At 40.9% G+C, this 19,030-nt stretch overlaps 1 protein-coding gene and 1 pseudogene across 1 annotated transcript in view; both read left to right on the plus strand.

Moving 5' to 3' along the window:
* Nucleotides 1-448: 448 nt before the first annotated feature.
* Nucleotides 449-19,030, plus strand: part of RNF8 (ring finger protein 8, E3 ubiquitin protein ligase) — a 51,546-nt gene continuing 32,964 nt past the window's right edge. Inside the window, exons 1-2 of the mRNA XM_006860578.1 lie at nucleotides 449-559; nucleotides 13,849-13,977. Coding sequence (XP_006860640.1) covers nucleotides 449-559; nucleotides 13,849-13,977 — 240 coding nt within the window. The remainder of the gene's footprint in view (nucleotides 560-13,848; nucleotides 13,978-19,030) is intronic.
* Nucleotides 9,210-9,700, plus strand: LOC102814939 (annotated as a pseudogene).

The raw sequence follows: 19,030 nt of genomic DNA on the forward strand, positions 1-19,030 counted from the left end.
AATTTAAAATAATATAGATATTATCATAATGAGGTCATAAGTGCAGAATTAAAAAAAAAAAAAGCAACAGTGACGAGAAATTCTTGTTTGGGGCAATAGGACTGGGGTGGAGGTTCTGGAGAGGGTAAGGAAGTTGGGAAGATTTCCATTGCCCCAGACTACACTTCGGCACTTTTCAGCAACGACTAACATCTGCTGTATCAGGAGATAAATCCACGATCGTTTAGCCTAGTCGTTGCTATCCTCTCGCGCAAGCGCAGTGACTACGATTTGCTGGGCGGGGACAGGGCTGAGCATTTAGGTTCGCTTCGATCGCGAGAGTGTGGCGATTGCTTCTGTCTGCTGTTTAGGTATGGCGGCCGCTAGGAAGCGGAAGGGCTGCTGTAGCTGGGGTAGGGGTCTCGCTCTTTGCTGACCGCCACCCAGCCTGCCCTGGGCCGAGTGGGCTATGGGGGAGTCCAACTCCTTGGTTACGGGAGACCGCGCTGGCGGCCGGAGGTGGTGCTTACGGCGGGTGGGGATGACCGCCGAGTGGCTGCTGCTAGAGAATGGGAGCGAGGTAAGGACAAGGGGAAGGGGCTGGGAGCGGAGGGAAGGCGTCCGGGCGGCGGAAGAGCAGACAGACCTGAGGGTGGATTCTGAAGGAGAGAAGTGGGGAAGGGGTTCTCGGTGCGAGTGGTTGGTGGAATCTAAGGCGGGAAGACATTGGGAGAAGTAGAAACAGAGTGGGAGAAAGGTTGGGGGAAACTTGGTGGGTCACCAGGGGACTAGGGCTAAGAGACGCCTGGGCCTAAACTAGGGCGGGAGTCCCAGATGAGGGAAAGAGGAGTGTAGTGAAAGGTGGTGTTGATGTGTCATAAGTCGGTTCCGACTCATAGCGACCCTGCATAGGGTTTCTGAAGACATCTTTATGGGGAGCAGAAAGCCTCATCCTGAGGAGCGGTTGGTAAATTCGAACTACTGACCTTGTGGCTTGCAACTCAGCTCGTAATCCACTATGCTATCAGATCCCCTTATAGTGAGAGGTGGGCGAAGAAAATGAGACAGTGGAGTTTTTGAAAAGGGGTTTTGGCCCGGGGAAAGACCGACAGCCCCTATTTGGGATTCAGAGCTCTGCGAGGTCCCCAGACTGTGACGCCGGAAGTGTGAGGCGGAGCTGTCTCCACTTCCACACACACTCGCGACCGAGCGACCGAGGCGCAGCCTGAAAGCGCTACCGAGAGCGTGGAATTGTTCGAGTTCGTTTGGAAAACGACTGCAAATTTTGAGTTGTGCTCGCGAAACTCCCTTCGAACTCTTTGAGGGAGGTTGGCCCAGTGGGACAGTCACCGCCTATCCAAAGCTGGGGTTGGAGATTCTAAAATGTTTGAGTTTCTCCTTACCAGAGGCTGCTTATTACGTTTGTTAATGAGGTCGTATGTTAATACCGTGAACACAAAACAAAACACAAAGATGGAAAGGTGAGACTAGGGGAAGGGAGTCTGGGGAGAGAGGAATTAGGCTGCCCTCAGGTTCAGAAGGAAACCAGGTAGGGGACCAGCTTGTAGTAACTAGAAAATGCTTGGGTTTTGGAAATAATTTGTATAAAAGGTTAATTTTCTAGTTAAATTGGGTGATTGATTGTTATGTCCTGAATGGAAGATATAAAAATCTGTTATGTATGTCTGATTCAATTTTCCTACAAGTCTTGCAGGGTGTCTTGGTGGTACTGTAGGATAAGCACTGAACTGCTAACCACAAGGACCATAGTTGGGGATTCCACTAGTCTCTATCAGATTGGTCTGTTTCATTATTTTGAGTTTTATTCCACATTTGTCTCTCACTCTGCTTAGGACCTCTTATTGTGATTCCTTTCAGAGTGTTTGGCAGCACTAGAGAGGTATCATTGAGTTTTTGTGGTCTGGTGGTGCTGTAGGACAAGCACTGGAACCATAGCTGGGCAATTCAAACCCACCAGCCACTCTGCTTCTGTAAAGATTCGTATCTTTACAGTCTTGGAAACCCTATGGGTGGGTCTCTCTGCATAGGAATTGACTCCATGGCATTATGCTTTTGTATAAGTCATATAGTATCGATTCATTCTCCCAGAGATTGAGTTTTATGCTGTTTGGTGTACTATGAGAAGGACAAATCATGACTTCTGCACTCAAAAAATATCTAGTTTGAATGGGGAAAGTGGGTTTCTACAGTATTAACAGTCTGAACACATCTATGTAGGCTGTCGGATCAAGTGTCCAGGTGTCAGTTGTTTCATATTATCTTAGAGGAGTCCTCGTGTAGTGCTGTAGGATAAGCACAGGACCTCAAGGTCGGTTTGCACGTAGCACCACCAACAGTAACAGTTCTAGAGGAGTGATTCCTCAAGTCAGAAGAGGATTCAGGTTGAGTCTTACAGTTACTATGTTAGAGAGTTATTTGAGAAACACCAGGAAGATACCTCTGCCCCAAAATATCTCTTACCCAGGTATCCTTGTGCGACACTATAGGGTAAGCACTGGACCATGGGGTTGGTTTGAACCATAGGTCAGCAGTTCAAACCCACCAGCTACTCCTTGGAAACCCTATACAGGATCTCTGTCAGTCAGCACTTAACAACAACAGCAACAGTAATCCAATATCAGTGCCTGAAAGCCCGTACTAGACATTCATTCTTTTCCCTGTCTGTCCATTTCCAAAGCATATACCTTTGAGAAGTCTAATAAAGTAAGGCACACATCTGAATAGTAATAACTAGACCTTATTTTAGGAGCCCTGGTGACACTGTGGGTTTATGCGTTGGGACTATACTCACCAGCAGCTCCATGGAAGGAAGCTGAGGCAGTCTGTTTCTGTAAAGATTTACAGCCTGGGAAACCCTGTGGGGCAGTTCTTCTCTGTCCTGTAGGGTCAATGTGAGTCAGAATCAGCAGTGGGTTTGGTTCTTTATTATACCTTATTTTGTATTAGGCTTTCATAGCATTGCTTAATCTGATTACCATTCGTGCACTACACACTCAGCCCTATAAAGTAGTTAGTGATCAAGTGTTAACTCATTTTTCCAGATTCAGTTGTAGATTAATTTATTACTTCTGAATACCTTGACAGCACAGGAGTCTTTAGGGGTAGGGCTGGAAGAAAGAATGACAGCATTTGAAGCCAGGGCAAGAGGGACTATAAAGCACCCCTATATGGAAAGGTTGCAAGAACTGATCATCACCTAGAAAGACTTCCCTGGGAAGGACACTTAATCAATGAGAATATTCCAAGCAAATGACACGAAACTTCCCAGGTGCACCTTAATTGTTTTGTCTGTCAGTGGGGTGGTCTTATTCTTGACCTTGACTTGTCCATGTGTCAGGATGAGTTCCCAGATTTGGAAATCCCCATGTCTTATAAGGTTCCACTGTACACAGCACTTTTAGGGTTGTAGATATCATTTTGACAAAAATAACACTGAAAATCTTTAGAAGAAGAAGTTTTGTAATGGTTTTCTGACTCGGAAACTTACCCCATTAATCCTTTGGATGCATACTGCAAGGGCCAAGGAATGGCTATCTGCCACTTCCAAGTAGGAGTTGTGCACAGGAGAAAAAAAAGATAACATTAATGAAGGTGAACTAAGGAAAAGATGATCTTTTAGACCAGTTGCGTCACTAAGCTCAAGGACTTGTGAAGCTGTTGTAAATGGAAACAACCCCTAACATATGGACCCAGAGATATTTTGTTGGCCCTCCATTTGTGTGGGAAGTTTAGTTTTATGATATGAATCATGCGGAAATTTTCAGATAATCACACTGAAGGCAATTTAATCTTGATTTAGGTAAAATGTCAATATCGTTAACGTAAATTTAAGGCCAGATAGTGAAAAGAAGGATGAAAAAGGGTGATTCCTTCTTATTCTGGGGGAAACATTTCTTTAAGAAGCAATTTTAAAACAGGGTAGAATTTCTTTCACCTTTCACCTTTTACCTTGTACTACTTTCTCCAGGTTATCCACAATGGCAGTCTGGCTTTTTCTCCTCAAGTTTTAAGAGGGAATATGGAGTGGCTGAACTATGAAAACATTATACTAAATGAAATAAACCAGACACAAAAGAACAAATAATCTGTTATTCTTCCACTTACTGAAATATCTAGAACAGTCAAATTCATAGAGACTGAAAGCAGATCCGAGGTTTTGAAGGGACTAGGGGATGGGGAGTTACTGTTTAATAGTACAGTTTCCTCTTGGATTAATGGAAAAGTTTGTTGGAAATAGATCATGGTGAAGCGCTCACAACACTGAATATAATGAACTGTATACCTAAGAATGATTAAAATGGCAGATTTTATATAACTGGCAGATTGCATATAGAGGGGCTTCAAAAAATTCATGGAAAAATGGAATTTAAGGTAACAGAACTTTCCAACAAACTTTTGAAGTCTCCTCATATATTTTACCACAATATTTTTTTAAAAAGAGGGAGAATATAGAGGGAAATACGGAATACTTCCTCTCACTAAATGGAAATTCTTGCTTAATATGAATGACAGGTAAATTCTTAAATATTCCAGAAGTATTGCATTTTTAAAATATATACATATTAATTCAGAGGAACTTCTATAATTAATGGGATTCCTGATATCTATCAAAGAACAGAAAAGTTTCAGACTCAGCATTTTTTAATGTGGTCACCACATTTTAAAAATGAACAAGTCAGATTGTAAGAACTCTTAGTTGCTGCTTCTAGTTCCCAAATAGTTGTTGTTGTTAAGTGCCATCAAGTTGGTTCCGACCTATAGCAACCCTGGATAGGGTTTCTGAGGAGCAGCTGGTGAGCTTGAACCGCCAACCTTGCAGTTCAAATGGCTTTGCAGTCTGGCACATTAACTCACAGTGCCACACCAGCTACTGACCTAAAAAACACCTGTCTTTGAGTCTAAGAGGACTCATAGATGAGATCTCTTTATTCTTCAACTCACAAATATGAGGGACTTCAAAAAGTTTGTGGAAAAATTTCATTGTCTTTTAATTCAAGTTTTTTTATGAACCTTTAAAAGCCCCCTTGTATGTACTGAACATCATTCCAGGTTTAGGAACATGAGTACAATGGTAAACAAGACAGAAAAGGTTCCTGCTTTGTGGGCTTTATTTTCTAGACCATTCCATGAAGAAGAAGGACATCATCATGCTTGGTAAAGGAGAGGGTCAGCCAAAAAGAAGACCCTCAACAAGATGGATTGGTACAGTGACGGCAACAATGGGTTCAAAACATAGAAACTATTGTGAGGATGGTACTGAACTAGGCATTGGTTTGTTCTGTTGTACATAGGTCTGATATGAGTCAAAACCAATTCAATGGCACTTAACAACAAGCACTGGACTACAAACCACAAGGTCCAAGGTTGGAGCCCATCAACCACTCTGCAAGAGAAAGATGAGACTTTCTGCTCCCTCAAAGATTTAAAGCCTCAGAAACCCTAACAGGGTCGCTCTGATTCGGAACCGACTTGACAAGGGTTAACAACAACAGTAACAAAACAACAGGGGGAGACAGAAGAGCCCTGGTGGCATACTGGTTCCTGGTGCTGAGTGAGGGGTCAATGGTGTGAACCTACCAGCTGCTTCTTGGGAGAATGATATGACAGTCAGCTGCTGTAAAGATTTACAGCCTTGTAAACCCTGTGGAAGGAGCTCTGGTAGCATAATGGTTACGAATCGGGCTGCGAACCGCAAGGTCAGCAGTTCGAAACTACCAGCTGTTCCGCAGGAGAAAGATGAAGTTTTCTGCTCCCGTAAAGATTTACAGCCTCGGAAACCCTGTACAGGGTTGCTCTTAGTCGGAACCGACTCCACCACCCCCAAACCCGGTGGGGCACTTCTACTCTGTCCTGTAGAATTAAGATGAGTCAGAATCAACTTAGTGGCCGTGGATTTGTTTTTTGGACTTGCATGGCAGATAAAAAATTCAGAAATCAAGTTGGTTTGAGAGGCTGAAATTTAATAGGAATCAGTGTAATATCTTACACTTAAATCCAAATTAACGAACTAGTCAATCATAGCACAGCAATTCTTGATGAGGGAAAGAACAAGAAATTTAATCATTCTTGTGCTCTGGGATGGAGTCCTGGTGTGGTGCTATGGGTTAATGCACTGGGCAATGAAGTTGGCTTGAACTGCAAGGTTGGAGGTTCAAGCTCACCAGCTGCTCCTGGGAAAACCTATACAGGGTTGCTATGGGTCGGAACTGACTTGACTGCACTTAACAACAAACAACAAGATGCTTTGGGATAGAGTCCTGGTGTGGCACTGCAGGATAAGACCTTGGACTGATTGAAGCACAAGGTTGGTGGTTTGAACTCACCAGATACTCCTCAGAAACCTTTTACAGAGTCTCTATGAGTTGGCACTGACTCAACAACAACAACAATGCTCTGGGATGTATCAGCAGTGGAATAGATCTGCTATGAAAGTTAATGTAATTGATATGTTATAGTGATAATATCTGTAACTGGGAAACTGGTAACTTGCATTATATAATAAAAATTATATCTATTTTTTCCCAATATGACATCCAGGAATAAAGATAAACCAGGAGTATGTTTACAGACTCACTAGAAAGAAAAAGAGATTCAAACCCATTCTGTGGGAGTTAGGTTGAAGTTACTGAGAAAAGAGAAGACTCTGGACACTATATTATCAAATGAATAGGGGATTGGAGATTTTCTGATTGTGCTCAGGGCAGAGTCAGGGTCCATGGATGGAACGTACAGGGAGAAAAATGCCAAGTCAGTCATTAAAAAATTGGAGGTACACACTGTAGATAGTAGGCACTTGCTGTTTTTAGTGATGGAAAAGGTAACGTCAAAAGTGGATGAAATATGCGCAGCTTATAAAGAGAAACACTGTTACTAAAGTGTATATAACAGAAAAGTACCATTTTGACACTTAACAATGTTGCATATATAATTTTGAAACAACAGCAACAACCAAAAAATATGTGTTTGCATGTATGTAGACAATGTATATCTGAGTATATATGTATGCACATACACACGTGGTGGTTGTGGTTAAGTGCTGTCAAGTCAGTTCTGACTCATAGTGACCCTGTATAGGGTTTCTGAGGAGTGGATGGTAGGTTTGAACCACCAGTTTTATATTAGTGGTCCAGTGCTTATCCTACAGCGCCATACTAGGACTCTGTGTTAGCTTTGCGCGCACATATATATGCATGTATGTGGCTTTGTGTACTTTGTATTCATATCTAGGGGTCAGCAACAAATTATTAGAAAATGGATATTGTGAAAAAAAGTTATGCATGGATTTCAAATTTTTTTCAGCAAAATAAGCTCATGCTAACTTGTTAAAATATTTCTGAACAGGATCTAGTTTGAGGTACTGAAAAGGATAACACAGAGTAGCATGAATTCTGCTAAAATTGAAGCGAGAACAAACATCAAATTTATGGTGAAGCTTGGGCAGAAAAATGGTAAAATCGTAGATGCTTTATGAAAAATTTGTGGGGATAATGCCCTAAAGAAATCAGCAGTTTGCAAATGGATAACTTGTTTTAAGAAGGGATGAGATGATGTTGAAAATGAAGCTTGCAGCAGCAGACCATCCACATCACTTTTCAAGGAAGAAATTAATCTTGTTCATGCTTTAATTGAAGAGGACCATGTTTAACAACAGAAACAATAGTCAACACCACACACATGTCAGTTGGTTCAGCTTACACAATTCTGATTGAAAAATTTAGATTGAGCAAGCTTTCCACTCAATGTGTGCCAAAAATGTTGGGCTCAGATCTACTGCAGATAAGAGCAAAGCTTTCCAAGGAAATTTTTAGCAAGTTTGATCAAGATCCTGAAGCATTTATTGGAAGAATTGTAGTAAGATGAAGCATACACAATCCTGAAGATAAAGCACGATCAGAACATCAGCTACCAAGAGATGGAGTGGTCCAGTCAAGGCAAAAGTGGATCGATCAAGAGCAAAGCTCATGGCAACAGATTTTTGGGATACCCAAGGCATACTTCAGACATATTATCAGGAGGGACAGTCCTTGGAGAAGGACATCATGCTTAGTAAAGTGGAAAGTCAGCAAAAAAGAGGGGAGACTCCCGAGACGGATTGGCACAGTAGCATCAGCAATGGGCTCAAGCATAGCAGCAGTTGTGAGATTGGCGCAGAACTGAGCAGTGTTGCGTTCTGTTATACATAGGTTTGTTGTGGGTTGGAACTGACTCAGTGACTCCTAACAACAACGATAAGTCATTTTGCTTGTTGGCTTTCTAGAAGGCCTAAGAACCATAACATCTGCTTATTATAGAGTGCTTGAGAAACTTTAGCAGAAAACACTTATGAAAAATTCAGCAGAGTTCTCCATCACGACAATGCTCATGCTCCTTCCTCTCCTCTAACAAACAATTTTTGTGAGTGAGCATTTCCATGGGAAAACATTAGGCATCCACTTTACAGTCCTGGTTTGGCTCTTTCTAACTTTTTTTTGTTTCCTAATCTTAAAAAGTATTCTTTCACCATACTTATTCAATCTGTATACTAAGCAAATCCGAAGAAACTGGATTATATAAAGAAGAATGTGGCATCAGGATTGGAGGAAAATTTAGTAACAACCTGAGATATGCAGATTATACAACCTTGCTTGCTGAAAGTGAAGAGGACTTAAAATACTGTTGAAGATCATAGACCACAGCCTTCTGTAAGAGTTGCACCTGAATGTTAAGAAAACAAAAATCCTCACCACTGGACCAATAAATAACACCATGGTAAACAGAGAAAGGAGTCCTGGTAGGATAAGCACTGGTCTGCTAATACAAAGTTGGTGGTTCAAATCCACCAGCTGCTCCTTGGAAACCACCCGAAGGTACTTAACAACAGCAGCAAAATGGAGAAAAGATTGAAGTTGTCAAAGATGTTAATTTTGCTTGGGTCTATCAACATTCATGGAAGCAGCAGTCAAATCAAACGATGCATTGCATTAGGTAAATCTGCTGCACAACACCTCTTTAAAGTGTTCAAGAGCAAAGATAGCACTTTGAGGACTAAGGTGCACCTGACCCAAGCCATGGTATTTTCAGTTGCCTTATACAATTGTGAATAAGGAAGATCGTAGAAGAATTAATGCATTTGAGTTATGGTGTTGGAGAAGAATATTAAAAGTACGCTGCACATCTCTGCTCTGCCAGCAGCGCACACATTGACCACTCACCTGCCAGCACCCAGGACCATGGCCAACACAGAGCACACCTTCAGTGTCATCAAGCTGGATGGCATGCAGCACAGCCTGGTGGGGTGATCATCAAGCACTTTGAGCAGAAAGGATTCCGCCTTGTGGCCATGAGTTCATGAAGTCCTCCCAAGAGCACCTGAAGTAGTATTACATTGACCTGAAGGACCACCCATTCTTCCCTGGGCTGGTGAAGTACGTGAACTCAGGATCGGTTGTGGCCATGGGATGGGAGGGGCTGAATGTGTTAAAGACAAGTCAAGTGATGCTTGGGGAGACTAATCCAAGTGGATTCCAAGCCAGGCACTATTGGTGAAGATTTCTGTATTCAAGTTGGCAGAAACATCATTCACGGCAGTGATTCAGTAAAAGGTGCTGCAAAAGAAATTAGTCTCTGGTTTAAGCCAGAGGAATTGGTTGACTACGAGTCTTGTGGCCATGACTGGGTGTATGAACAAGTGTGGACAAAACAACAATTCCCGCCTCTTTGACACAGCTCTTCATTCCAGAGATTTAAAAGCAGTGGGATACTGAGAATCCTTTCCTAAACCACATTAACCAATAAAACCTTTGGAAACTAGAAAATAAAAAGTACCATGAACTGCCAGAAGAATAAATCTGTGTTGAAAGAAGTATAGCCAGAATGCCCCTCAGAAGCCAGGATGGCAAGACTTCGTCTCGCATACTTTGGATATATCAGGAGGGACCAATCCCTGGAGGACATCATGTTTGATAAAATGGAAGGTCAGTGAAAAAGAGGAAGACTCCCAGTGTGATGGATTTAAACAGTGGCAGCAGCCATGGGCTCCAGTGTAACAACAATTGTGAGGAGGTGCCGGACCAGGCAGTATTTCATTCTGTTGTTCATAGGGTTGCTGTGAGTCAGAACTGATTCGACAACACCTAACAGCAACAACAATCTTTAAAAAATCTTTTTAAAAAAATAACAATTGCATGGTTAAATTCCCAGAGCACTCAGTTCTTTAGGGATGGACTGAATAGTTGGTATCATTGCCTGCAAAAGTGTCTTGACCTTGATGAAGCATATGTTGAGAATTAATGTTTATGTTTTTTATTTTTATCTTTCCATGAACTTTTTAAAGAGGACTTCAAAGAGTTTGTATGAAAATGGAATTTATCAATTTATCAAGTATTTTTCCATGAACGTTTTGATATCCCTCAGATACTCCCTTTTTGATGAGAATTCTACAGAATCTTTGGGGTGTTCTTTAGTGGTGGCCTGGCAGCACTTGGTTCTTGAAGTCTCCTTGAACCAAACAACAGTTTATCTTAACTAGTAAAGAATGTCTGCCTTTGAACATTGTTCTCCTTTAAGATCTATCAATATGGGATCAAATTGGAAACAAAATTCAAAAGATTAGATAGAAAATTAGAGGGCACCGAGTTTATGTTAATAGAGGAGGAACAGTTTGGAAAAGGAAGGTGACAGTGGTTATACAACTTGAATACAGTCAGTGTCACTGGATTGAACATGAAGGAATTATTGAATTGGTGTATGCTCTGCTGAGCATGTTCTCAATAACATCAAAATGATGTTCTTTTTTCAATTGGACACAGACTGTTTCCTCTACCTGAGACCAGAAGTGGATGGTGTCTCGTTATCACTATTGAGTATTTTGGTCATTGGTGGTTCCCAAGGGTGGGGTGTGGTGAGTATTCTAGGTAGTAGTCACTTGTTGCCTATGGTGATAGGAAAGGGGCCTCTGAATGTAGGTGATGATTGTGAAGCTTAATATAATTGATGTCAATAAGTGGTACATAAGAAAAATAATCAATTGGCAAATGCCAGGGTATATATCCACCACTAGTCTGTCAGCTCGTTGTATAATGGTGGCTTTATGTGTTGCAGTGATGCTAGAAGCTCTGCTACTAGTATTTTAAATAACAGCTGTGTACTAATGGTGGAAAGGTTTCAGTGGAGCTTCCAGACCAAGATAGACTAGACAGAAGGAGAGGCAGACCATTTCTGAAAGGTTAGAGCCACCAAACTTTATAAATAGCAGTGGAACATTGCCTGATATGGTACCAGAAGCTGCACCCCCTCAGGTTGGAAAGCACTGAAAATACAACTGGGGAAGATCTGCCTCCTCAAAGTAGAGTTGACCTTAATGATGTGGATGAAGCACAGCTTTCAGCACTTTCATTTGCTGATGGGGCACAACTCGAAATAAGAAGAAACAGCTGCAAACATCCATTAATAATTGGAGCATGGAATGTAGGAAGTATGAATCTAGGAAAATTGGAAGTCGTCAAAAATGAAATGGAAAGTATAGATACCCTAGGTATTAGTGAACTAAAATGAACTGGTATTGACCATTTAGATTTGGACAGTCCTGTGGTTTATTTTGCCAGGAATGACAAACTGAAGAGGAATGGCATCACACTCATCCTCAAAAAGAGCAGCCCAAGATTTACCTTGTAGTACATTGCTGTCTGTGATAGAATAATATCGATATGTTTACAAGGAAGACTAGTTAATACTACTGTTATTCAAATTTACGTACTAATCACTAAAACCAATGATGATGAAATTTTTATATTCTACCAGCTTGTATGGTGCTGTGGGTTAAAGCACTGGATTGCAAAGTCGGTTTGAACCGTAAGGTCAGCGGTTCGAGCTCACAAGTCACTCCTCAGAAAATCTTATGCAGGGTCGCTATGGGTTGGAACGGACTCGACAGCATTTAACGACAACCACCAACAGCTTCTTCAGATGAAATTGATCAAACATGCAATCAAGATGAGTTGATAATTACTGATGATTGGAATGGGAAGGTTGGAAATGAAGTTTGGCAGTTAGAAAATAATGGCCTTGATGACAGAAATGCTGGAGATTGCATGGTAGAACTTCCTGATGCTTTGTTTTTTACTAAATAAGACCAATGACTTATTCATTGCAAATACATTTGTTTCAGCAACATAAATTATGACTACCCACATGGAATCGAATTAACTAGTAGAAGTATATTATGCTTGGTAAAGTAGAGGGTCAGTGAAAAAGAGGAGGACACAGTGACAGCAACAATAGGCTCAAATGTAACACCAGTTGTTAGGATGGAACAGGATCCAGCAGTGTTTCCTTTTGTTGTGCATAGGGTCTCTAGGATTCAGGATCAATTTGATAGCACCTAACAACAACAGATTATATATAATTTTGCAACAATAACAAGAACCAAAAAAGGCAAGGAGGTGGGTACTACAGAAGCTGATAATAACTAGACATAGCCAGTCATCTCAAGGCTTTAGTCCTCTTGTTTTGAAGGCTTAGGGTCATGGTCACATGGACCTGTCCAGTCAATTGACATAATATAGTTCTTTTTTTCTTTTTAATGTTTTATTGTGAATTATGTGATACTTTACATGGGAGAGCATTAGCTTTACATTCATCCTATCGTATATTGTTACATTGCCATGGTCACAATCCCCTCCATGCATCATCAACCAACCAAATGGTACACCCAGCAAGCCTGCCCCTTGGTCGTCAGTACATAGCCCCTCTCCCTCTCTGGCATAATATAGTTCTTAAAGCTTATATTTTATCTCCCGGTATAGTGAGTAGCATCTGGTATCTACAAAGTTATGAGTGGCTATCTGAGATGCAAACATTGGTTTCTGTTTTTCTGGAACAAGAGAGAAAGAAGGAAATCCAAGAATCAGAGAAGAAATCAGACTGCAGGTCCAAATGTCTCCATGAACCTACACAATGCCTTCTTTACCTTGAGACCAGAAGAACTGGATGGTGCCTGGTTACTACTATTGAACATTGTAATCAGGCGTACCCTAGATAGATTCTGATAGAAAAGGACCAGAATGAGCAACAGTTCTTCACATTCTTAAAGAATACCGATTTACTGGATCTATTGAGACTGGAGGAATCCCAGACTATTGCCTGGAGTTACTCTTCAAACCTTGAAACAAAAGTAACTCCTGAAGTCACCTTTAAACAAGGTAAAGTTTAGCTCAAAAAGTAAATATTGTCACTTTTGAGTATTGCGTTTTTTAAAAAATAAAATGTAGAAGACAAAATAGACAACTGCTTTTCTAAAGTGTAAGCAAGGTTGTGGACAGGGAATGTAAGTCAGTGGGAGTGAAACAACTAGAACAGGAATAATGTGTAGGCACAATGTGAAGAATGTAATCAATGTCACTGGTCCGTATGTTAGAAATTTGAATGGGTGGCTGCTTTGTTCTGTGTATTTTTACTAAAAGTAAAATAAAATCTCAGCTTAAAAAATTGGAGGACCTATCTTGTGTAATGTTTGTAGTTCTTGGCAGTGTTACAGACTAGTTGATAGAAATGTGTATGAAGAATTCTTTCATCTCATGAGTAGCTGAAGCAGAACATTCAGATGACCTGTAAAGGTTCTACCAACCCTGAGATTCCCTAGTTGACGCCTTTCAGCATTCTCTCCTTGTCACAACTTTTTGCAAATTCCCATTTTATAAAAGTTTTGCAATCATACCTCCATGGCAGCTGAAGGAAGAGACGACAGATGAATTGTTTGAGTTCTTGAAGAGTCTGGTTTCATAAGTGCACCATTCGCTGGTCAGATTGTAAGGACCTCCCTTTTTAGTGTAAGTAGGTTAATGTGCCTCTTACATTGTTGTTTTCTCGTAGGTGACTATTGGGCGAGGATTTGGTGTCACATATCAACTGGTATCAAAAAGCTGCCCATTGATGATTTCCCGAAACCACTGTGTTTTGAAACAGAATGCTGAAGGCCATTGGACAATTATGGACAACAAGGTACAGGAATCTACAGAAATCTGATGACTTTCATTGAATTTTTACTTATTTTTAAATAATTTTTGTCATTGATAATACATAGTACAAAATCCCAGTCATCCATTTCTTCCTCGGTGGCAGTTTTGTTTGTAAATTGGGAGTGGTGGTTATGTGTTTGTATAATACTAGAGCTTAAATTATGCCAAAATAATTTCCAATGACTTTTAAGTTGGACGCTTATTTTTAAGCAAGCACCTAAATTGGGGCAGTAGGTCCTGTTCCAGAAATCAGTCTAGTTACTGACCCTGGGAATCTGACGTTTCTGGAGTACACCTATGGCCCAGGGGAATGCCAGGGAGTGCAAGAAGCTGAATTTAACTACATTTAGCTCTTTGCCCTTCCTACTTCTTTCAGTTCCCCAACGTTTTTAAAAATCTGTTTTAATATTTGTGTTCTGAGGAAAATTTTCTTTGAATAAGGGGTAACTTTCTTTAAACAAATTTGAAAATTACAAATATACTAAGGGAAGTGAAGTAGTGTATAAAATCCAGCAATTAGGAAGTACCTAAAGTGCAGGTATGTAAGCACTGGGAAATATAATGAAAATGTAGACTGTGTGGTGAGAGAAATTCTAATGTAAACAATTAGGGATTGGGAAGCATGAAATGTCTTCAGACACTGTTTTATACAGCTTCACTGCTTTGACTGGGAAGATTTTTAAAGTACCTGTTAGAGTTCAGACTTGCCTCAAAGCCTCATTTGTATGCATAAAACTGCTGGATTTAAGCTGTTGGAGAAAGTACCTTTCGCGCTAGGATTAAGTTGAATTGGCACTGTGTTGAATGAGAAAGTAGAAATGCTAAGTAAATTGGTGTAATACTTTTAGTGTAAGACTTATGAGCAGAATGGAAATTGCACTGAAAAGGGAACCTTAGAGATTCGTTTTACCCCTTCTGTGGACAAATGAATCAGAGGCCCTGAGATATAAGTTAACTTGTCTAAGTCTATTTATATAACTAGTGAGTGAGTGAGTGAATGAGCAGGACTCAAACTTAGGTCTCTCTACTATGCCCTGTTGTCAAATACTAGTAAAGAACATGAGCATTTTCTATCCTGGATGCATAATTTAAAAACAAAACAGTATTACTCTTAAGAGGGTAAGTCAAAATGTATTGCTAAATCATAGAAACTTTTATTTAACAAAAATATCAAAATACAAAGCTTTTTTTTCTCAACATAGCCTCCATTTGGGTGTCTATACTTCTGAAGGTGGTGTTTTTGTCAGCTTGAGGGCTAAGGTGCGCCTGACCCAAGCCATGGTATTTTCAGTTATCTCATATGCAAACAAAAGCTGGACAGTGAATAAGGAAGGCCATAAAAGAATTGATGCTTTTGAGTTATGTTGTTGGAAGATAATATTGAAAGTGCCATGGGCTGCCAAAAGAACCAACAGATCCGTTTTGGAAGAAGTGCAGCCAGAGTGCTCCTTGGAGGCCACGATGGCCAAACTTCGTCTCTCATACTTCAGACATAGTGTCAGGAGGGACCCGTCATTGGAGAAGGTTTTCATGTTTGGTAAAGTGGAAGGTCATAGAAAAAGAGGAAGACCCCCAACGAGATGGATTGGCCAAGTGGCAGCATCGATGGACTCAAGTGTGGCAACAGTAGTGAGGTTGGCCCAGGACTGAGCAGTGTTTCGTTCTGCTGTGCATAGGGTCACTATGAACCAGTACTGGATCAATGGCACCTAACAACAACAACAGCAATCTTTCCCTGAAGTAAGAATTCTGCACTCTTTGATTTACATCACATCAAAACAGCAGTTTTGGCACTCTCAGAGGACTCAAATTGTGTTTTTTCAGTGTTCTTTGAGTTTGGGGAACAAAAAGACACCTGAAAGGACCGTAAGGTAGATATGGTAAGCTTTGTCAACAAAATTCTTATAGGGCAGCCCTTGTTACCCTTAAAGAATGAGCAGGTACATTGTTGTGGTAGAAAAAACTTTCTCAGCATAACTTTCCTGGCCTTTTTCTCACTAAGCCAGATTTCAGTTTTCTTAAAACTTCTTTATAATAAAGCACCTGTGATTGGCCCGTGTCTTCTGAGAAAACTCTATCAAGACTACCCTTTGATTGTTGTTTTTTTTAAGTACCATAAACATCTGAGCTGACCTCTCGGCCTTGAATTTAGCTGACCCAGTAGATCTCCTAGGAAGCCACTGATTTTTTATTTTTTTAAAGGTATCCTAATGAGTCTAAACCAAGTGTATACTGGGAGAACTTGTCTGCAGCCATCCATTGATCTCAGAGTTGTTTTTAAATACATTCTGGGGTGGGGGTTTGGGTTTAATAAATCCAGGCATGTGTGAACTGGAATTGTGGTGGCAATAATTTTTGGCTTGTCTTTGTATTTAAGATAAATTGTTACAAGTAGATATGTAACACATTTCAGTAGCCATAAGATTGTATTGAAACACCATAGGAAAAAATGTTTTCTCATGAGAAAACATCTGGCAGTCTGAGAAATAGGGTTTTACAGCCTTATAGAGGTGAGTTCTCTGCTGTTCTTCTCTTGATTATGTGTGGTATAGCTGAGCTCTGTTTATATGGGATTAGCAGATTTTGAGAGTTTGGGAAGCCACCAGCTGACAGATTTCTTTGTTCTTTGAATGTCACCCACAGGGGCACAGAAGCAACCTGTCCAAACCAAGATCCTGACTGTACCCTGAGTTTGCTTTGTACTCTTTTTCTTTTTTTTTTTCAAAGGAAGACAGGGACTTTTCCTGTCTTATCCAAAATCTTGATTCATCATATTGGCCTGGTGCCAGTAGTTGCTGTTGAGTGCCATCAAGTTGGTTCTGACTCACAGCAACCCTGTAAAGGGTCTCTGAGGAGCAGGGGGTAGATTTGAACCACTGACTTTCCAGTTAGCAGTCCAGCGCTTATCCTACAGCACCAGAGCCAGTACTAACCAAAAATTGTTGAATAAACAATGAGTGAACCTACTGCATAAAACATATCCAAAATGATAAAATAGATAAACATGCTCTTTCTAGGAATTTAAGAGCTAACGAGTAGTGACATGAAGGGAAGCTTAGATCAGAAAATGAACTATTAGTATGCAAGAAGGTACAATGAAGACTTCAGGTGATATTTTTTGGTTAAAGTGTAAATACTATTTCAGAGCAATAATTTCATCCAGACTCCCTGATGCCATATCTGGATTCCAGGAAAATATGAAACTCAGTTCTGTATTTCCCCCTTTTGATTAGGGTGCTTCTTTAGAGTCTTTGATCAAAATGTTCAGTTGTATCCTCCAGTTCTTCTAGTCCTATGGAAAAGAAGGCAGTTGCTTATGGAGACAATTACTTTAGTTTAAGGAGTAAGAATGCTTTGAGCATTGTGCTCTTTTAAGGACATCACTATATGGGATCAGCCTGACAACAGCAACTCAAAGGTTACAGAGGAAATTCAGGTGCAGTAAGTTTATGTTTAAAGAGCTCTGATAGCGTAGTGGTTACAAATCAGGCTGCTAACCTCAGAATCAGCAGTTCGATACTGCCAGCTGTTCTGCGGGAGAAAGATGAGGCTTTCTGCTCCGGTAAAGATTTACAGCTTCGGAAACCCTGTACAGGGTCGCTATGAGTCAGAACCGACTCCATGGCACATAACAAAAACAACAAGGTTATATTAATGATAGAGGAATGGTTTAGAAAAGGAGGATGAGAATAGTTACACAAGTCAATGCCACCAATGTCACTGAATTGAACATGTACAGATTGTTGAATTGGTGAGTATTCTGCTGTATTTATCTGCAACATCAACCAAAATAAATAAATCACTTTCCTAAACAATATGCAAGAAATCTAAAAGAGCTGCAGAAACAAATAGATATCTAGGGAACTGCAAAGGCTCAAATCATGGACCGGCTTTTATGAAAGTATACACAAGATAGAACTGCTCAATCTAAGCTGAGCATCTTGGAGAGAATAGCAGTGACTGCCAGGCAGAAACATCTGCTCCCAGGCTTTCCCCTTATAACCTGCAGAGCCATGTGGCTTCTCACAGAGTGGACACCCACCAGTGGCCTAAGTACCACACTACATGCATGCATTCTGCGGCATCTAGTAATCAGAAGGCTCTGTAATATCATCCAAGACATACAACTATCCCAGGAAATAATGTGAATATCAAGTTTACTAGAAAAAGAAGAGAAAGGGCACACAATGACTGGAAATGTCCCCAAAATGTTTGCATGAGGTGGAGCATGCCAAGACAAATGAAGAGGGATGCCATCTTTGTCCCCCCAAAATAATAAAAAAAAAATTAAGACTGACTGACTTTGGGCTGTTTCTACTGGATACACAATGACCAACAGAGGGGTCAGTGGTTCAAACCCACCATGGGAGGCACATGTGCCAGACCTTCCTTCCTTATTATTTTTTTAAATGTTTTATTGTGAGTTATGTGATAGTTTACATGGGAGAACGTTAGTTTTACATTCATCCTATCGTATATCGCTTCATTGCCATGGTTACATTCCCCTCCATGCATCATCAACCAACCAAAGTGTATACCCTACAAGTCTGCCATCGGTCATCAGCACATAGCCCCTTCTCCCTCTCTGGGTCTAAAGTTCCCAGTTGCTCCGTCTGTCTCTGCCTCCATCTCAGGCATCACTGCTTCTCTGGGTAGGGTCAGGCTCTCCGCTCTTCTTCCTTGATGGACCCAGGGACCTCTGCTCGTAGACTGCAGAGTTAATCAACTTCCCTCCTTACTACAAAATGTCTACCTTTACATTTCCAAGCCTCACAATCAGTCCTGATAACAATTATTCACTATTGTATCACAAGAGACCTAACCAAATTTCCTTTCATCTGCCCTGCCTAAACAGATTGGATACTACTCAGTGGAGATTCTACCTTCCTCCACGCCCTCTGGATCTAAGCTCCCTCTTGAAAGCTTATAAGCCAGTCACTTCTTGCCTTTGTAGCGGCCCCACTTTGCATAGTCAATGTCCAAGTTGCCCATCCCTGCCTACTCTGTGTATGGAGGGGGTGGGAATGACCCTTGCT

The sequence above is a fragment of the Chrysochloris asiatica genome, unplaced genomic scaffold, assembly GCF_000296735.1.
Source record: "Chrysochloris asiatica unplaced genomic scaffold, ChrAsi1.0 scaffold00038, whole genome shotgun sequence".
Lineage (NCBI taxonomy): Eukaryota > Metazoa > Chordata > Mammalia > Afrosoricida > Chrysochloridae > Chrysochloris > Chrysochloris asiatica.